Consider the following 19,344-nt stretch of genomic DNA (forward strand, 5'->3'; position numbering starts at 1 on the left):
AGACACCCCCAATAAAGGAGTGGTTCTGCAGGTGGTGACCACAGACCACTTCTCAGTTCCTATGCTTCCTGGCTGATGTTTTGGTCACTTTTGAATACTGGCGGTGCTTTCACTCTAGTGGTAGCATGAGACGGAGTCTACAACCCACACAAGTGGCTCAGGTAGTGCAGCTCATCCAGGATGGCACGTCAATGCATGCTGGTGGGCAAGAAGGTTTGCTGTGTCTGTCCAGCGTAGTGTCCTAGGACATTGGTAGGCACTACCAGGAGACAGGCCAGTGTGACATCAGGAGACGTGGAGGAGGCGTGTAGGAGGGCAACAATACCGGAGCAGCAAGGAACGGCTACCTCTGCTTTGAGCAGGAGGAGCACGCCAGAGCCCTGCAAAATGACCTTCCAGCAGGTCACAAATGTGCATTGTCTGCTCAAACCGGTCAAGAAACAGACTCCATGAGGGTGGTATGAGGGCCCGACGTCCACAGGTGGGGGGTTGTGCTTGAAGCCCAACACCGTGGCCAGGACGTTTGGACATTTGCCAAGAGAACGACCAAAGATGGCAAATTCGCCACTGGCGCCCTGCTCTTCACTAGATGAAAGCAGGTTCACACTGAGCACGTGACAGACGTGACAGAGTTTGGAGACGCCCGTGGAGAAGCAGCGTTCTGCTGCCTGCAACATCCTCCAGCATGCACCGGTTTGGTGGTGTGGGTCAGTCATGGGTGTGGGTGGTGGCATTCTTTGGGGGGGCGGCACAGCCTCATGTGCTCGCCTGGGTAGCCTGACTGCCATTAGGGGTACCGAGATGAGATCCTCAGACCCCTTGTGAGACCATAATGCTGGTGCGGTTGGCCCTGGGGTTCCTCCTAATGGGAAGACAATGCTAGACCTCATGTGGATGGAGTGTGTCAGCAGTTCCCGCACGAGGAAGGCATTGATGCTATGGACATGGCCCGCCCGTTCCCAGACCTGAACCAATTGAGCAAATCTGGGACATCATGTCTCGCTCCATGCCCACCAAACGCCACTGTTTTTAAGGACATTACATCAAAGTTGGATCAGCCTGTAGTGTGGTTTTCCACTTTAATTTTGAGTGTGACTCCAAATCCAGACCTCCATGGGTTGATAAATTTGATTTCCATTGATAATTTTTGTGTGATTTTGTTGTCAGCACATTCAACTATGTAAAGGAAAAAGTATTTAATAAGAATATTTCATTCATTCAGATCTAGGATGTGTTATTTTAGTGTTCCCTTTATTTTTTTGAGCAGTGTATATTCTTATTTAAAATAAAATCAACTAAAAAATACATTATTTACCATTAATTTCTATTGGGCACAAAATACACTGAAACACAACCAAAATAAACAGCAAATGCCTCCTACAAGTCTGTAGAGTCACAAGCTTGATGTAATCATTGCGTGCAAGGAATATGGGACCAAATACTACACTTTGACTACTTTAATACATATATAAGTGATTTGTCCCAATACTTTTGGTCCCCTAAAATGGGGGAACTATTTACAATAAGTGATTTAATTTCTAAACGGTTCACCCGATATGAATGACAATACCCTCAAATTAAAGCTGACAGTCTGCACTTTAACCTCATAGTCATTGTATAATTTCAAATCCAAAGTGCTGGAGTACAGAGCCAAAACAACAAAAACGTATCACTGTCCCAATACTTTTGGAGGTCACTGTAGATATAGACAATGTAATGAACTCATTAAACATGTTGTAACTGAAACTAACTTAGGGGTAACACTCATAGAAATAGAATGAATCATTCTAATTTTATGGTAACACGTTTCCCGATCATGTACTGTAGAAGTAGAAGCCTTGGGAAAGTTCTGCTTGTGTCAAAGCGCTGACTCATAGAGGAAGGTAGTGGAACGTTAACCTTTTACTGCAGTGGGCTGAATCAGGGTCACACAGTGTTTCTTGGTAGTCTTAAACAAATCTACTTTGAACCAAAAGTATACACCTCACACACATGGTTACTGGCTTTAAAAAAAGAAGACACCTGTACCATGTCAGATATAGAGTTGAAATGTATTCCATTTGGAGTTTGCATCCCAATTGTACACTCTATATACATCACAGAAGACTGAAATATAACAAAACCATTTCACACAGAAACACCAGATTTTGGGACAATTTAAAAATATATATTTTTTATGAATTATGAAATCATGAAAAATATTAATATAATTCCACCCATGAGGCCACTAGAGAGCGATGTGGTCATTTGACTGCAGGAAAGGGCTACAACAGTGCTAAAATCCAGGTGCTCTTATCAAATAGGGAATGGTGTATTCGCTTAGGTAGAGAGTTTTAGCTTAAACAATTCCCTGCAAGCCTGCCGGGCTGCGGGTGCAATCATCTTGTGCTAAAGCCCCGTAATTTAGAGCATCTATCATCATTAACAGCACTGGAATGGTCAGCCAACGCTTTTACATGTAACTTTTAGAAATCATCATGAAAGAAAAGTATTGTCCATTCACAACCTCTGTCATCAATCATTTTTCACTCAAGACAACATCATCCAAAGCTAGCACACAGCATCTGATGGTCTTTACACATTATAGGCAAAGATAATGTGATGTAAGATTTGAGGTTTACTTTGGATATTTGGATTATCCCATCAACACTGGTTTGCTAATACTTCGTAGCCCTTAAAATTCTTCCAAAGACCGGTGTCTTCTTCATGTTTCTGTACACTACTCAACATTATTACAGAAATTAGTGCATTCAGAAAGTATTCAGACCCATTGACTTCTTTTACATGTTGTTATGTTACAGCCTTATTCTAAAATGGATGAAATAATTTCCCCCCTCATCAATCTACATACAATACCCCATAATGACAAAGCAAAAACCGTTTTTATTTTAAATGTTTGCAAATGTATTAAAAATAAAAATCAGAAATATCACATTTACTGTACATAAGTATTCAGACTCTTTACTCAACACAGGAGTGTTGAACCACCAAGACTAAAACAAAGTACCTTTGGCAGCATTACAGCCTTGAGTCTTCTTGGGAATGACGCTACAAGCTTGGCACACCTGTATTTGGGGAGTTTCTCCCATTCTTCTCTGCAGATCCTCTCAAGCTCTGTCAGGTTGGATGGGGAGCGTCTCTGCACAGCGTCTCACGTCTCTCCAGAGATGTTCGACCGGTTTCGTCCGGGCTCTGGCTGGGCCACTCAAGGACATTCAGAGATTGTCCCAAAGCCACTCCTGTGTTGTCTTGGCTGTGCGCTTAGGGTCGTTGTCCTGTTGGAAGGTGAACCTTAACCCCAGTCTGAGGTCCTCAGCGCTCCGTAGCAGGTTTTCAACAAGGATCTCTCTGTACTTTTCTCTGTTCATCTTTCCCTCAATCCTGACTAGTCTCCCAGTCCCTGCCGCTGAAAAACATCCCCACAGCATGATGCTGATGATGCCAGGTTTCCTCCAGACTTGACGCTTGGCATTCAGGCCAAGTAATTAAATCTTGGTTTCATCAGACCAGAGAATCTTGTTTCTCATGGTCTAAAAGTCTTTAGGTGCCTTTAAGCAAACTCCAAGCGAGCTGTCATGTGCCTTTTACTGAGGAGTGGCTTCCGTCTGGCCACTCTACCATAAAGGCCTGATTGGTGGAGTGCTGCAGAGATGGTTGTACTTCTGGCACGTTTTCCCATCTCCACAGAGGAACTCTGGAGCTCTGTCAGAGTGACCATTGGATTTTTGGTCACATCCCTGACCAAGGCCCTTCTCCCTTGATTGCTCAGTTTGGCCGGGCGGCCAGCTCTAGGAAGAGTCTTGGTGGTTCCAAACTTCTTTCTTTTAAGAATGATGGAGGCCACTGTGTTCTTGGGGACTTTCAAAACTGCAGACGTATTTGGGTACCCTTCCCCAGATCTGTGCCTCGACACAATCCTGTCTCGGAGCTCTATGGACAATTCCTTCGACCTCATGGCTTAGTTTTTGCTCAGACATCCACTTTCAACTATGAGACCATATCATGTCCAATCAATTGAATTTACCACAGGTGGACTACAATCAAGTTGTAGAAACATCTCAAGGATGATCAATGGAAACAGGATGCACCTGAGCTTAATTTTGAGTCTCATAGCAAAGGGTCTGAATACTTATGTAAATAAGGACATTTTAGAATAAGGCGTAACAAAATGTGGAAAAAGTAAAGTGGTCTGAATACTTTCTGAATGCACTGTACATATATACACATACAGATGAAGTCGGAAGTGTACATACACTTGGGTTGGAGTCATTAAAACTCCTTTTTCAACCCCTCCACAAATTTCTTGTTAACAAACTATAGTTTCGGCAAGTCGGTTAGGACATCTACTTTGTGCATGACACAAGTAATTTTTCCAACAATTGTTTACAGACAGATTATTTCACTTATAATTCACTGTATCACAATTCCAGTGGTCAGAAGTTTACATACACTAAGCTGACTATGCCTTTAAACAGCCTTTAAACAATTCCAGAAAATGATGCCATGGCTTTAGAAGCTTCTGATAGGCTAATTGACATAATTTGAGTCAATTGGAGGTGTACCTGTGGATATATTTCAATGCCTACCTTTAAACTCGGTGCCTCTTTGCTTGACATCATGAGAAAATCAAAAGAAATCAGCCAAGACCTCCGAAAAAAAAATGTAGACCTCTACAAGTCTGGTTCATTCTTGGGAGCAATTTCCAAATGCCTGAAGGTACCACGCTCATCTGTACAAACAATAGTACACAAGTATAAACACCATGGGACCACGCAGCCGTCATACCGCTCAGGAAGGAGACGGGTTCTGTCTCCTAGAGATGAATGTACTAAGGTGCGAAAAGTGCAATTCAATCCCAGAACAACAGCAAAGGACCTTGTGAAGATACTGGAGGAAACAGGTACAAAAGTATCTATATCCATTGAAGCAACATCTCAAGACTGGAAGTTAAAGTTAAAGTTTGGTCGCAAATGGGTCTTCCAAATGGACAATGACCCCAAACATACTTCTGAAAGTTGTGGCAAAATTTAAGGACAACAAAGTCAAGGTATTGGAGTGGCCATCACAAAGCCCTGACCTCAATCCCATAGAAAATGTGTGGGCAGAACTCAAAAAGCGTGTGCAAGCAAGGAGGCCTACAAACCTAACCAGCTCTGTCAGGAGGAATGGGCCAAAATTCACCCAACTTATTGTGGGAAGCTTGTGGAAGGCTACCCGAAACGATTGACCCAAGTTAAACAATTTAAAGGCAATGCTACCAAATACTAATTGACTGTATGTAAACGTCTGACCAACTGGGAATGTGTTGAAAGACATAAAAGCTGAAATAAATCATTCTCTCTACTATTATTCAGACATTTCACATTTTTTAAATAAAGTGGTGATCCTAACTGACCTAAGACAGGGCATTTTTACTAGGATTAAATGTCAGGAATTGTGAAAAACTGAGTTTAAATGTAGTTGGCTAAGGTGTATGTAAACTTCCGACTTCAACTGTACATACAAACACACATACATATAAAATACATATACATATATATATATACACATCTTTTAAAAATATATTTTCCTTTATTATTTTCCACTAACTCTACCACCCCTCCCCTAAATGGAGTCAACTAATGAACAACAACACTTAAGTTTCCACTTCCAGCTAATACATACTATATACATTTTACAGACACAATCTATTTTACAATAGCTATCTTTTGTTTGTTTTTACTCCTATCTTTCTGCTACCCTCAACCCCTCCCATCTATTTCTGAAGACAATCCAGTTTGATTTCTATTTGCCATATATTATTAACTGTGCTGTTTCACAAAAGTTCTGAACCTATAGTATAAACATTTTACGGACACAGTATATTTTATACTAGTTATCTTGTTATTAATGCCACCCTTCAGCTCCACTCAACCCCTCCCACCTATCTCTCAACACCATCCATTTTGGATTTCTATTTGCCATATATTTTTCAACTGTGATGTGATGTTTCACAAAAGTTCTGAACCTTTCTATTCTCATAGTTTCTACAGATTGTAAATTAAAGATACATTTTTTTTGCTAGGACTATTATTGTATTATTGATCGATTGACTATGATTTTTCAAATCACCCAGTAGTGCTATCTGCAGAGGTAAATGTTGCAATTCTTCAGCCCTTCCTGGACTTGTGACCAAAAAAAACTACGGCATTGCATCGCAGTGCTAGCTGTGCCACCAGAGACTCTGGGTTCGAGCCCAGGCTCTGTCGCAGCCGGCCGCGACCGGGAGGTCCATGGGGCGACGCACAATTGGCCTAGCGTCGTCCGGGTTAGGGAGGGTTTGGCCGGTAGGGATATCCTTGTCTCATCGCGCACTAGCGACTCCTGTGGCGGGCCGGGCGCAGTGCACACTGACCAGGTCGCTAGGTGTACGGTGTTTCCTCCGACACATTAGTGCGGCTGGCTTCCGGGTTGGATGCGTGCTGTGTTAAGAAGCAGTGCAGCTTGGTTGGGTTGTGTTTCGGAGGACGCGTGGCTCTCGACCTTCGTTTCTCCCGAGCCCGTACGGGAGTTGTAGCGATGAGACAAGACAGTAACTACTAACAATTGGATACCACGAAATTGGGGAGAAAAAGTAATAATAATAATAATAATAATCTGCAGAGCTGGGATGGTTGTATCCCCCATATATATAACATTCTATTGGTTGCAAGAACTTTGAATAATCATTTAAATTGAACAATTCTAAGTTTTGCATCCGGCGTTGTTTTGCGTATTAGTTCATAAACCATGTGCCATGGAATCGGAACATTGACAATCTCTTCCCAAATATTTTGCAATCTATATGGCACAGCTATTAATTTGTTGGTCCTTAAATTAAACTGGTATGCTTTTTTATTTATCACACTTTTCTTTAACCAATTTTTGTCTTTAATGCACGGCCGACAGTCAAGTTCCTTACTTTTTCCCTCTTCCATTTGAGTTTAACCACAATAGTTGTTGTATTATTTGGGCTGTTTTTCTGGTGGATTAAACTGAAATTGCAAGCAACTTTCTATGGCGTATTTTAAAAATAGCGATATTTTGGAGATGAGTTCATTTTCAAATAACTGAAAGTGAGAGGATGTAATCTGAATAAAGGGAAAAAAGGCCGTTTGTCAACATGGGGTGAGACATTCTTACTTATCTGCTAGAGAACCAGTTTGGATTTAAGTATAACTTTTGTATGACTGATGCCTTTTAGTGAGAAGTCTAATTCTCTAATATTCAATCATTTCTAAGCTCCGAATTCATATTAATTGTTTTGCTGTTCCAAATAAAATTGAATATTTTTTGGGTCATATAATTGAAAAAACAGGTTGCTAGCTGTAGGCAAGACCATAAACAAATAAGTAAACTGGGATATGACTAAAGAGTTGGACTGTAACGTTGTTCTTAGTCTTTGAAATTGTGTAACAGTATGCGATTACAGTTTAATTACCTTGTACTTACATTGTACTACCAATGTTATTCCTGTGGCATAATGTCTATGTAGTGTTAGGTTGGACTAAACTATGTTTTCTATACTTTCTTTCACTGAATCATGATCAAACACTTTCCATGTTGTGTATGTTGTCATGTAAGTGAAAATGTATTTAATGTCTATGATAATCATACACAACTAATGTAACAGCTGGTTGTGACTATTGTAATCCTGACTTCAAATAATCTGCAAAATAAGTGTTGATGTGGAATATCAAGTTCTATTTTTCCCATTGGGACAATAGCATGTTATTGTCGCTGTTTTGTTATTTTTTGTTCTGAAGGAATACATACATATATTAATATTCAAATTGAATAATAGTTTTTATTTCAAATGTATGCACATCAAGCTATATCTTCTATATCTTGATATTTGAATTCTCTCACATATGCAAGTATCAACCTATGAAATGACCCAATCACCATGAATCAGATTTTTCCAAATTTCCAAATTCTCCCATGGTTCACTTGCAGGGAATTCAGCCATTGGAAAGTAAACAGCTTGGCTACAGAGAAGAGGGACGTTTTTAAGGCCCCATTGCCACTGGCGCCGGAGTTTCTACGCAACCTGAGGCTGCTGGGTCGAAGGCCAAGTCTGCAGCAGATCCACGAGAACTTGATAAAGAAATATGGGACACACTTTTTGGTGTCTGCTACGCTAGGAGGTAAGCAGCTTCACATACACCGACTCAGTGGCACTTAGCTCTAGGCTATGTGGCTAAGGGATGTGTTTGCGCTTCGCAGTTTGTTCTCAAAATAGCTTCAGTGTAATGTCATCTCTTTAGATATTGATTATGTTGACTGCCTCAAAACAAGCCAAAGGTTACTCATATTTGGAACACTGTGCTCATGGTATTACTGGTGACAATGTCATATCGGTAATTTATGTCAACAGAAACTTTGTTTTTACTAACGTTATTCAACATAAGTTAACATTAAAGCAAGAATCCTTAGTTGCTACATCACTTTTTGGACTCATAAAGAGGTATATCCATTGTTAATGAAGAATATAACTTATAAATGCCCAATGAGCTTAGTTCAACTGTTATTCATAACCCAAAATACAAGCTTGTTTTACTCCAATGTTTGTAAACTACCTAAATGTAAACAAACACTGTATAGCCTCAAAACATGGTTAAAACTATACCTTTCATATTATGGATGTTCCTGCAACCATAGCTCTGTCTATGAATTTGAGTGGTTTTCCAGCACCATCCCTTAGCTTTTTAGCGAAACAGTGGCAGTTAGAACGCTTTGTTATTATTTAAATTAAGGATTCTAGCTTCAATACATATTGTCAGTCATTCTCTGTTAGTATGGACAAAATCTGCTTGGTGTTGATTTGACAATCCATGATTGAGGTACTGCTGAATACATAAGGACATTTCAATAGTTATAGTTTGAGATTGCATCTAAATAATTGATTGAACAGTCATGGTCCTGGTCTCAAAACATTTGCTGTGACATCAACCAGAATATTATGTCTGATGAGATGTTGGCACTAATTATGATGTCACTTAATGGTGGATTGATGAAGTGAAGCTACAGAGTCTAAATGACAAGAGAGATGAATGCAGTGGCAAAGCCATAGTGAGCTTTTGTAATCAATGGCTCAAATCAAAAGGGATGGGCCATACACTGCATGCAAATGAGATGATTGCAAATAGCAATGCACACATTCTTCTGCTGGGTACTGATGGTATCTCATAGCCTCAAGGTAGAAGAGAGCTACGCACACTGTCTGGTCTAGCAGAACCATGTGAATACTATGGTGTTACTTTGAAAAGTCTGGGGTTTCATACAAGACAGAGATAGACCTTTATAATCTGTCTGCAGTCTATGAACTTTTGTCTGAATACCTCTGTTAATTCCTCTCGTGAAGGATAATGTCACCCATTACTCTCAACAAGTATTACAAATGTATTGTCATTATGAGTGAGCAAGTTGTTCTAGTTGTTCCTTAGTATTAAGGACTGTGTGTATATTTGACTGAAGTTCCCTCTGGGGAAAAAAAGTCATTATATTCTTCTTTTCTTTTCTCTTCTCTTCTATTATTTCTTTCTACAGGAGAAGAATCGTTGACAATCTTCCTGGATAAGCAGAAGCTCAGTAAGAAATCGGAGGGACAGGGAAACAGCTCGGTGGTCTCCCTGGAAGTACTGCATCAGTTGGCTGCCTCTTATTTCACAGACCGCGAGAGCACCTTAAGAAGACTTCACCACCTACAGATAGCCACCTCCGCCATAAAGGTAAATCTACTGCTACTCTCAAGGACACTCAGTCATTGAAGCATCCAGTTTCTTTTTCAGAATATATTCGATTAGTTTGCTAGAGTATATCCAATTTGTCAGTGGGTTGTACATGGAAGTTGTATTTGGCCGGTTAGTTTTCATTTAAATGTGAAACAGAATGGTGGTAGGCTACTGAGACCTTTGGCATTGAGAAATCGTTCCGTGTGTCTGTAATACAATGCTCAACTCCAGTAAAAAAAGGTTGCATGGGTAATGTTTTGTTGCTTAGCAGCTAATTACTCAGCATACATTTGAGTTCTACACACACACACACACACACACACACACACACACACACACACACACACACACTTTAAAAGGCAGTATTCTCATCTGCATGCATCGAGTACTGATGTATCATGATGACAGGAGGCGAGTGGGTGGACAGGGTTGGCTTTCAACGTTTATTCAAATAACGTCTGTAAGATTTTCATCTCGGATAAAATAACTTTTTCTGAACATTTCAGACTTGATCGTGATTTTAGATACGTGCTTCCCAACATGTTGTGCTGTGGCTCTTAAAAAGCTTTTCAGATGTTATTTTACACCAAGGAGAAAGTGCCATACAGTCTGTACTGTAATGCATTGCAACTGGGGATTTTCCAATTTGCCAATTAGATTCAAATGGGGTATTTTGTGCTTTTAATGATCAGACTTTCCCTTATTTAGACAACATCCTGGTAAGCTAGTCATTCATATTGTACCTTAAATTGACAAATGGGTTACAGTATATGTTAGAGTATTTTAGAGTAAATACTTTCTGGGTATTTACCAGCACAGCTACATACCATTTGATCTCTGTTGTTCTCTGGTTTCCTCTAGAGGACAAATGTCCCATTTGACCTATGGTACACTTCACTGTCATCATGACCACATACAGTACAATGTCATTATTTGTTATGACAGTCCATTGTCCTCAGGATATTGCAAGTATGTTTGAGCTTAGACTACACCGAGAGCAAAATATAACGATAATGATAGCAATATGACATGATCCTAGTAACAGTCCTATAATGTATGCTCTAGCTTGATCTACTTTAAACTGCATTTAACTCAATCTACTTCAATAGCTCTGTTTGGAATGTAAGATTATTTGTCAAAGTCTATAGAGCTACCATTACCATTTTACAGAGTACTGGTACCATCATGTTTGTCAGAAAGTTTCACAATAGGCTGTACTAGTTATATGTATCCAAGCTAACTGGTAGACAGCAGAACCGTCTAAATAACATTATGAAGCACCAGGAATCAGTGTTTAAAACTATATGAAAGGATAGACAGTTTAACACTCACATTAAGAAGACTTCAGCCCTGCAGTGCTTCAAGACGAGAAGCTGCTGGTTACATTTTTGCAAAATTATCATCTCTAGTATGTGAGCCACCTGCTCCTCAATGCTCTGTCAACTCAGCTAATCATCCAGGAGAGAGTGGGATGTGCTTGACCTGTCTGTGTACGTGCCTTTAGGCTTTGTGGTTGCAATGAAACCTTTGGAGGAGGAATTAAATATATTGTCTTATGGTAATGCAGGGTGACCATGAAGTACTTCAATTTAGTCTGAATAAATTGCAGTCTTATAGTTGAAACAGATTCAACGGACACAACTGTAGTTGAAACATTCACAGACACCTTCACAGACACAACAGTAAGACGAATGCAGTATGGTCCACAATGCATAGAATGTATTGTTGCACTGACTTGGTATTGTTTGACAGGGGTCGATTGAAAAACAATATTTTACAATGAATAATTTGTAAAATGCCATATTAATTGAGTCTATTGTAGCTTACTGGCAGCATTTCTTTGACAATAAATACAATCTTACTCCTACATAACTGCAAGGGAGATTTAGAAGGAGATTTGCAAGGGAGGTTTATATTGATGGGTGAGATTTTATGAGGACAAAGTGACCACATCATTTGTAAAACATAATTTACTCAGCCAGAGGCATATCATTAGTATTATTGCTAGGTCTCCCATCATTAGCCTATACTCACAAACCAACATCTTTCACTATTGTGTTCTTGTACATTCTTCTCATCCAATAACTAACTGCACTCTTAGAAAAAAATATGCTATCTAGAACCTAAAAGGGTTCATCGGCTGTCCCCATAGGAGAACCCTTTAAATAATTACTTTTGAGTTCCATGTAGAACCCTTTCCACAGAGGGTTCTATATGAAACCCAAAAGGGTTCTACCTGAAACCAAAAGGGTTCTCCTATGGGTACAGCTGAAGAACCCTTTCGGAACCTTTTTTTTGTAAAGTCTTATATGTACAGGATCTTGCTTTTTCACTGTTGCCTTTTTAATTTTTGAGCTCCGTACTACTGTATATTATTCATATATCATTCATATTTCAATGACAGGAGTTGCAGGGGCATCATTTCTTTTTTTCAGATTTCTCCTGGCTTTTGGCAAGATAGCATTTTTTGACAGATGTGACATCTGAAAAATAGTACAGATGATGGTTCTCTGACTATCGTTTCAGATGATTMCAGAAGTATTTTGGTATGGTTAGAAACCGCCCGTACTGTTTACTTTACTGCCAGAAACGGGAACAAACAGGTGCATGATTCACCAGTAATAATGCATTAAAATATCTCCTTGTTTCCTAGGTAACAGAAACTAGGACTGGGCCACTTGGATGCAGTAACTATGACAGCCTTGATTCTGTTAGCTCTGTCTTGGTACACAGTCCTGAAAATAAAATACATCTAAAAGGTAAGCTATTTTACTCCTTTCTCAAAATGGTTGGACTGTGTTCTACTATATTTGTGTATAATCATAGAAATAGAATGAATAAAACTGTCTTGGAAGCTCTAACCCTGGCAATTTGATTGGTAAGAGCTGTTCTTTGGCCCGAGGCAAAGCCAAGGGCTGGGAAACAGCTCTTAGGAGGGAGTTATCACATGATAATCCATGGGTTCGAGGGCATTATTGCTTTTATAAAACGGTTGCCAACATACACTGCTCAAAAAAATAAAGGGAACACTTAAACAACACAATGTAACTCCAAGTCAATCACACTTCTATGAAATTAAACTGTCCACTTAGGAAGCAACACTGATTGACAATAAATTCAATGCTGTTGTGCAAATGGAATAGACAAAAGGTGGAATTATAGGCAATTAGCAAGACACCCCCAAAAAAGGAGTGATTCTGCAGGTGGTGACCACAGACCACTTCTCAGTTCCTATGCTTCCTGGCTGATGTTTTGGTCACTTTTTGAATGCTGGCGGTGCCTCTCACTCTAGTGGTAGCATGAGACGGAGTCTACAACCCACACAAGTGGCTCAGGTAGTGCAGTTCATCCAGGATGGCACATCAATGCGAGCTGTGGCAAAAAGGTTTGCTGTGTCTGTCAGCGTAGTGTCCAGAGCATGGAGACGCTACCAGGAGACAGGCCAGTACATCAGGAGACGTGGAGGAGGCCGTAGGAAGGCAACAACCCAGCAGCAGGACCGTTAGTTCCGCCTTTGTGCAGGAGGTGCACGTCAGAGCCCTGCAAAATGACCTCCAGCAGGCCACAAATGTGCATGTGTTCAGCATATGGTCTCACAAGGGGTCTGAGGATCTCATCTCGGTACCTAATGGTAGTCAGGCTACCTCTGGCGAGCACATGGAGGGCTGTGCGGCCCCACAAAGAAATGCCACCCCACACCATGACTGACCACACGCCAAACCGGTCATGCTGGAGGATGTTGCAGAGCAGAACATTCTCCACGGCGTCTCCAGACTCTGTCACGTCTGTCACATGTGCTCATGTGCTCAGTGTGAACCTGCTTTCATCTGTGAAGAGCACAGGGCGCCAGTGGCGAATTTGCCAATCTTGGTGTTCTCTGGCAAATGCCAAACGTCCTGCACGGTGCTGGCTGTAAGCACAACCGCCACCTGTGGACGTCGGGCCCTCATACCACCCTCATGGAGTCTTTTCTGACCGTTGAGCAGACACATGCACATTTGTGGCCTGCTGGAGGTCATTTTGCAGGGCTCTGGCAGTGCACCTCCTTGCACAAAGGCGGAGGTAGCGGTCCTGCTGCTGGGTTGTTGCCCTTCTACGGCCTCCTCCACGTCTCCTGATGTACTGGCCTGTCTCCTGGTAGCGCCTCCATGCTCTGGACACTACGCTGACAGACACAGCAAACCTTTTTCCACAGCTCGCATTGATGTGCCATCCTGGATGAACTGCACTACCTGAGGCCACTTGTGTGGGTTGTAGACTCCGTCTCATGCTACCACTAGAGTGAGAGCACCGCCAGCATTCAAAAGTGACCAAAACATCAGCCAGGAAAGCATAGGAACTGAGAAGTGGTCTGTGGTCACCACCTGCAGAATCACTCCTTTTTTGGGGGTGTCTTGCTAATTGCCTATAATTTCCACCTTTTTTCTATTCCATTTGCACAACAGCATGTGAAATTTATTGTCAATCAGTGTTGCTTCCTAAGTGGACAGTTTGATTTCACAGAAGTGTGATTGACTTGGAGTTACATTGTGTTGTTTAAGTGTTCCCTTTATTTTTTTGAGCAGTGTATATATATAACAAAAAAGATTAACGACATTTTACAAAAATGAGTAAATTTGTTTTTTATACATCCTTCCACTAGACAATATAGTCCGGGTAAAAGTCAGTTGTTAGTTCTGAGGTTCTGAAGTTGCTAACCAATGAGGCTGGTCGTTACTTCTATTCTTATGTTTTTGACCCAGTTGTTCATTCTATTAATTCCACAATAATAGAATGAAATACATGCCAACAAATCATTGGCATGTAGCTAGCTAACAGAGGTTCAATGATTACAAGATAGTCAAGAACTTTAATAAATTATTTATAAATAGGCAACAACCAGCTAGCTGATTGTCGAGTCAATAAGATAGTTATGGAGGATAGCTAGGCTAACATTACTTCTCTTTTGCTAGGTAGTTAGCCAACTACAGCTAACACACAATCACATCAAGCAGCTGAAATAACAGCAAAGTATGTGCATTTTCATTTGTTTTACCTTTGTTTCTATTGCCAATTCTTTGGATATATCCATTATAATGATCCTGATAAATGAATTCACCTGGATCAGAGAAGCTGTCAGTCACGTTCATATGCAGAGCACGGAGGAGATCGCAAAAAAAAAATGCAACATGTTGCGCAGGTCGGATAGGCACGCAGCGAGGCTTATATTAACCCTGCTGTACCAAACCAAATGCTAGGCTAGTAGAATGGGGAAATAATTCTCTAGACACTTTTTTCCATTAAGTTTATAAATTGACTGGCTGGGCTATGGGACAGTGGATGTGCATTGATAAATCTAATGGAACTGATACAGGCATTACCCGTGGAATGCGGGGATTGTGGTGCTCTAACTCCCTGCTATCAGCGTCTAGGATCCAAACAACCAGTTTTATAAAATGCAGTAATTTCCATGGTATTTTGGAATGTTCTATCAACTGATGCTGGATTGCCATGGTAATGTAGAATGTTCATTCAAATGATGCTAAATGATGTGGCTCATGCAATGGAATGTATTTTTTGTAATGTCCGTTGAGTTGACTCAACAAATCACAGCACAGATTTAATGGTACATGTTCTGCTTTTACTTAGGGTGTGTTCGTAAATTCAATCTGGAGTGCCAGAGTGTTATTCAGAGCGTGTTTCTCTCTCGTAGCGTTCAGAGCGCACACTGGACGCTCTGGCCGAGGAGTAGGGTTGCGTTCTGACCTCTCAACGGGAGTCAAGCACCCAAGCTAACTGGCTAACGTTGGATAGCTTGCTAGTTACTTCCAGACACAAAAGAGAGAACACCTCACTTTGACCATTTTACTCGCCCTTAATGGTGCACAACTCCAGGATTTGTGGAGTCGACTCCGATTCCTGTGGTTAGAGTCGTAGGAGTCGACTCTTGCTCGACTCCCAAAACACGCTGAAATGGATGCGCACACACGTAGACACCACCTCATTATTGCAGAGTCCTACTAGAAAGACTACATTTGCGTTCTAGGGGACAGGCATGAGCATGGTGCTGCCCATTTGCTCACCAATTTAGCCTATAAAAGGCCTTTTTGTTTGAATTTAGAAGGTAATGTGTAGGTACTACAATATTTCAGTGATATTTCTGCTGTGTGCAGCCTTGACTGATCCCATGGGATGATGCGGCGCACTCAACGCTGATAAGCCTATTCTTTGCCATGTTGTAGCCCTATTCGGACGGGAATTACTAGAGATGTTGGTTTTGTAATTATTATCCAAGCATGTGCATTATTCCAGGGGATGATTCACACAGGATTCGTTTTTCAAAACTGCCCCCTGTAATTCCAATTTTTTTTCAAATTTAATTGACTCTTACGAGGTTTTAATTTGAGGTTTTAATTGGAGGTTTTCATTGTAGGTGTGAAGATATCTCAACGTCATGTATAGACGATAATAGGCTAGCTACACTGTAACTCATGCTTGGCTGCCAAATGTATAGGTCTACCTATAATTTAAACATTCATGAAGTGTGATTATAATCATTATTTTAATGATCCATGGTAGACGTCCTTCCTAATAATAACGCCCCAACATCCTGCTGATTTGAGCTGCTGAACCGTATTTGCACCTGACTATGTTTATGGATGAGAAAGTGAACAGGGTCTCCAACCCTGTTCGTGGATAGCTACCACCCTGTAGGTTTTCATTCCAACCCTAATCTACCGCGTCTGAATCAGCAGCCTCCATTGGCTGGTTAATGAACTGAATCAGGTTAGTTACAACTGGGGTTGGAGCAAAAACCTATGAGAAAGTATCTCTCCAAGAACAGGGTTGGAATGCCCTGACCTAGGACACCAACAGTCAGCCAGGTTTTCATCAAATAACCTATAGGCACAATACTTTTATTGCACATTTAGGCCTAATTAAACTGATGCATTCGGCGATGTTCAACTTCAATTCACTGGCACTATGAAGAATAGCTTAACCATACTAATTGATAGCTTAATATATACTTTAATATACTTTTAGGGAATTTACGAGGCATTGCTAGACAAGATATTACTAGATACAGATTACCAAGCATAGCGGTTTCACTCGCTGGCTCGCCTGCTCCTCTTTCTCTTTGCTATGAAAGACGCTAGTATGTGTTTGGTCTTCGGTCTGTTGCATGTAGAAAAAGCTCAGCCTACTCATTGGTAGCCCCTACTTTAGGCTAGTGAACTTCCGTTAGACATCGCAAGCCAAGAAATTGAAAAATACAGCATTAAGATAGCCTATAGCCTACATCTTTTGATTACAGATGCACGGTTCGTACAGTCTGCCTAACTGTCTGCCTGCCTGCATAACTTCCTGGCTATGCACATCCCATCCCATCTCTCTCTCCCTCGCTAGCTCACACTTTCTTTACTGTGAGAGATACGATAGTTTGTGTTCTCGAAGTAGACTACTGCAAATAGTTTCCTCTGTTGCAAAAATACTGAATCTTAGGAGTCGATTCCTTGCGGAATCGAAGCTTGACACCCAGAAATAATGAGTCGACACCGGGAGTCGACGGGCAAGGAGTCGATTAATCGATTATGTTTGAGTCGACTCCCCTCCACTACTTTTACTCTAGGTTGAAGATGGGAAGGTTAAGACAACTTAATAATTCCATGAGGAAGTGTTCGAAAAAAATGGGACCAGCACCGTTGCTGATTATACAGGATTAGCATTGAAAACATGGCCAACGGTCCGGAAATCCAGTAATGAAGTGGCTGTAGATTATGTTCAAAACACCTCAAATAAATGAATAGAATGACAGTAAAGCAGTTATGCTACAGCATGTGTTCGCTGAGTAGTAATCTGAAATTCACTTTGACGGTGAACTTTTTGTGCTGCAACCATTCACTCCCAGTCATTACGAATACGGAAGCTGGTCTCAAAGACTAATGTGATATTAGAATCCTCTTATCTTAACCTGTATATTTTTATCCTAGCTTTTACTTCCTGGCATGAGTGCACTCAAAATGGCTGCCAGTCCACCCATTATGCCATCATTGACTTGAATGAAGACGCCCTTTCTGTTCATTATATTTTTATGTGTATAATATACTCAGTATGTTCCTTGCACTTCATCTCATTTTATGGTACAGTGTGTTTATGCTGTAAGACAAATGACTTGGAATCCACAAAAATACTTTTTTTTTGCCAAGAAGAGAAAATTATTTAAGTTTCAAATGATCATAACTCTTCAACGGGATGTAAGTGATTATTTAGGTGGATAACCTTTATTGCAAACAGTACACTCTCCAGGCAAAGGCTTTGTATTCACCCTTGTGTTATTCACTGTTCTTTCCAGCTCTGATCTATACAACCAATGCCCTATGATTTAGATAGGTGTAGATCAGTGCTTCAAAGCTAGCAGTGGACTCTCATTATTCACTCCTCAAGACTATTCAAGAAATTCATTCAGACTCCTGCATGATCAAATCTCAGATCATAAATCATATCTGTGAAGCAAGGTTTTTACATCCTTGTGTTTGGGATTTTTTGGTTATGGATTCATCCATCTACTTTGGACTAGTGCTTTAACGCGGTCCCGGGTATTCCATACACGGTGCACTACTTTTGACCAGAGGGCCAAAGGTAGTGCACTATAATAGGGAATAGGGTGCCATTTGGGATTCAGCCTTTGAGTGCTGCTTCCATAACCTGAAGAAGCCCTCAGGAGCCCTGGCTCCCAGCAAGTCCAACCAGCAGGTCCATCATGGCTGCACCGGTCCAGAAGGAGAGGCTAGACAATAGATGATTGGGCAAAGATCAGACATAATGAGGCCCAGATGGCCAGGACACAGTCCAAGGATGAAGGAACAGCATCTCACTAGCCAAGCTGGCATTCCCATGGACACCACAGGGATAGCTAGCAACAACGAATGGTTTAAAGAACATGTTTTTTTTGTTTTTTTTATTTAACCTTTATTTAACTAGGCAAGTCAGTTAAGAACAAATTCTTATTTACAATGACGGCCTACGAAAAGGCAAAAGACCTCCTGCGGGGACGGGGGCTGAGATAAAAAATAAAAATAACATAAAAGTATAGGACAAAACACACATCACGACAAGAGAGACAACACAACACTACATAAAGACAGACCTAAGACAACAACATAGCAAGGCAGCAAGACATGACAACACAACATGGTAGCTACACAACATGACAACAACATGGTAGCAGCACAAAACATGGCACAAACATTATTGGGCACAGACAACAGCACAAAGGCAAGAAGGTAGAGACAACAATACATCACGCAAAGCAGCCACAACTGTCAATAAGAGTGTCTATGATTGAGTCTTTGAATGGAGAGATTGAGATAAAACTGTCCAGTTTGAGTGTTTGTTGCAGCTCGTTCCAGTCGCTAACTGCAGCGAACTGAAAAGACGAGCGACCCAGGGATGTGTGTGCTTTGGGGACCTTTAACAGAATGTGACTGGCAGAACGGGTGTTGTATGTGGAGGATGAGGGCTGCAGTAGATATCTCAGATAGGGGGGAGTGAGGCCTAAGAGGGTTTTATAAATAAGCATCAACCAGTGGGTCTTGCGACGGGAATACAGAGA

The 19,344-nt window shown here is 41.0% G+C and overlaps 1 protein-coding gene across 1 annotated transcript in view; it reads left to right on the plus strand.

The window, feature by feature from the left end:
• brinp2 (bone morphogenetic protein/retinoic acid inducible neural-specific 2) overlaps window positions 1–19,344 on the plus strand; it is a 135,527-nt gene that overhangs the window by 66,825 nt on the left and 49,358 nt on the right. The window contains exons 3-5 of the mRNA XM_024010462.2: window positions 7,975–8,165; window positions 9,568–9,749; window positions 12,406–12,511. Of these exons, the coding sequence (XP_023866230.1) occupies window positions 7,975–8,165; window positions 9,568–9,749; window positions 12,406–12,511 (479 nt within the window). The remainder of the gene's footprint in view (window positions 1–7,974; window positions 8,166–9,567; window positions 9,750–12,405; window positions 12,512–19,344) is intronic.

Source organism: Salvelinus sp. IW2-2015, linkage group LG19 (assembly GCF_002910315.2).
Source record: "Salvelinus sp. IW2-2015 linkage group LG19, ASM291031v2, whole genome shotgun sequence".
Classification (NCBI taxonomy): domain Eukaryota; kingdom Metazoa; phylum Chordata; class Actinopteri; order Salmoniformes; family Salmonidae; genus Salvelinus; species Salvelinus sp. IW2-2015.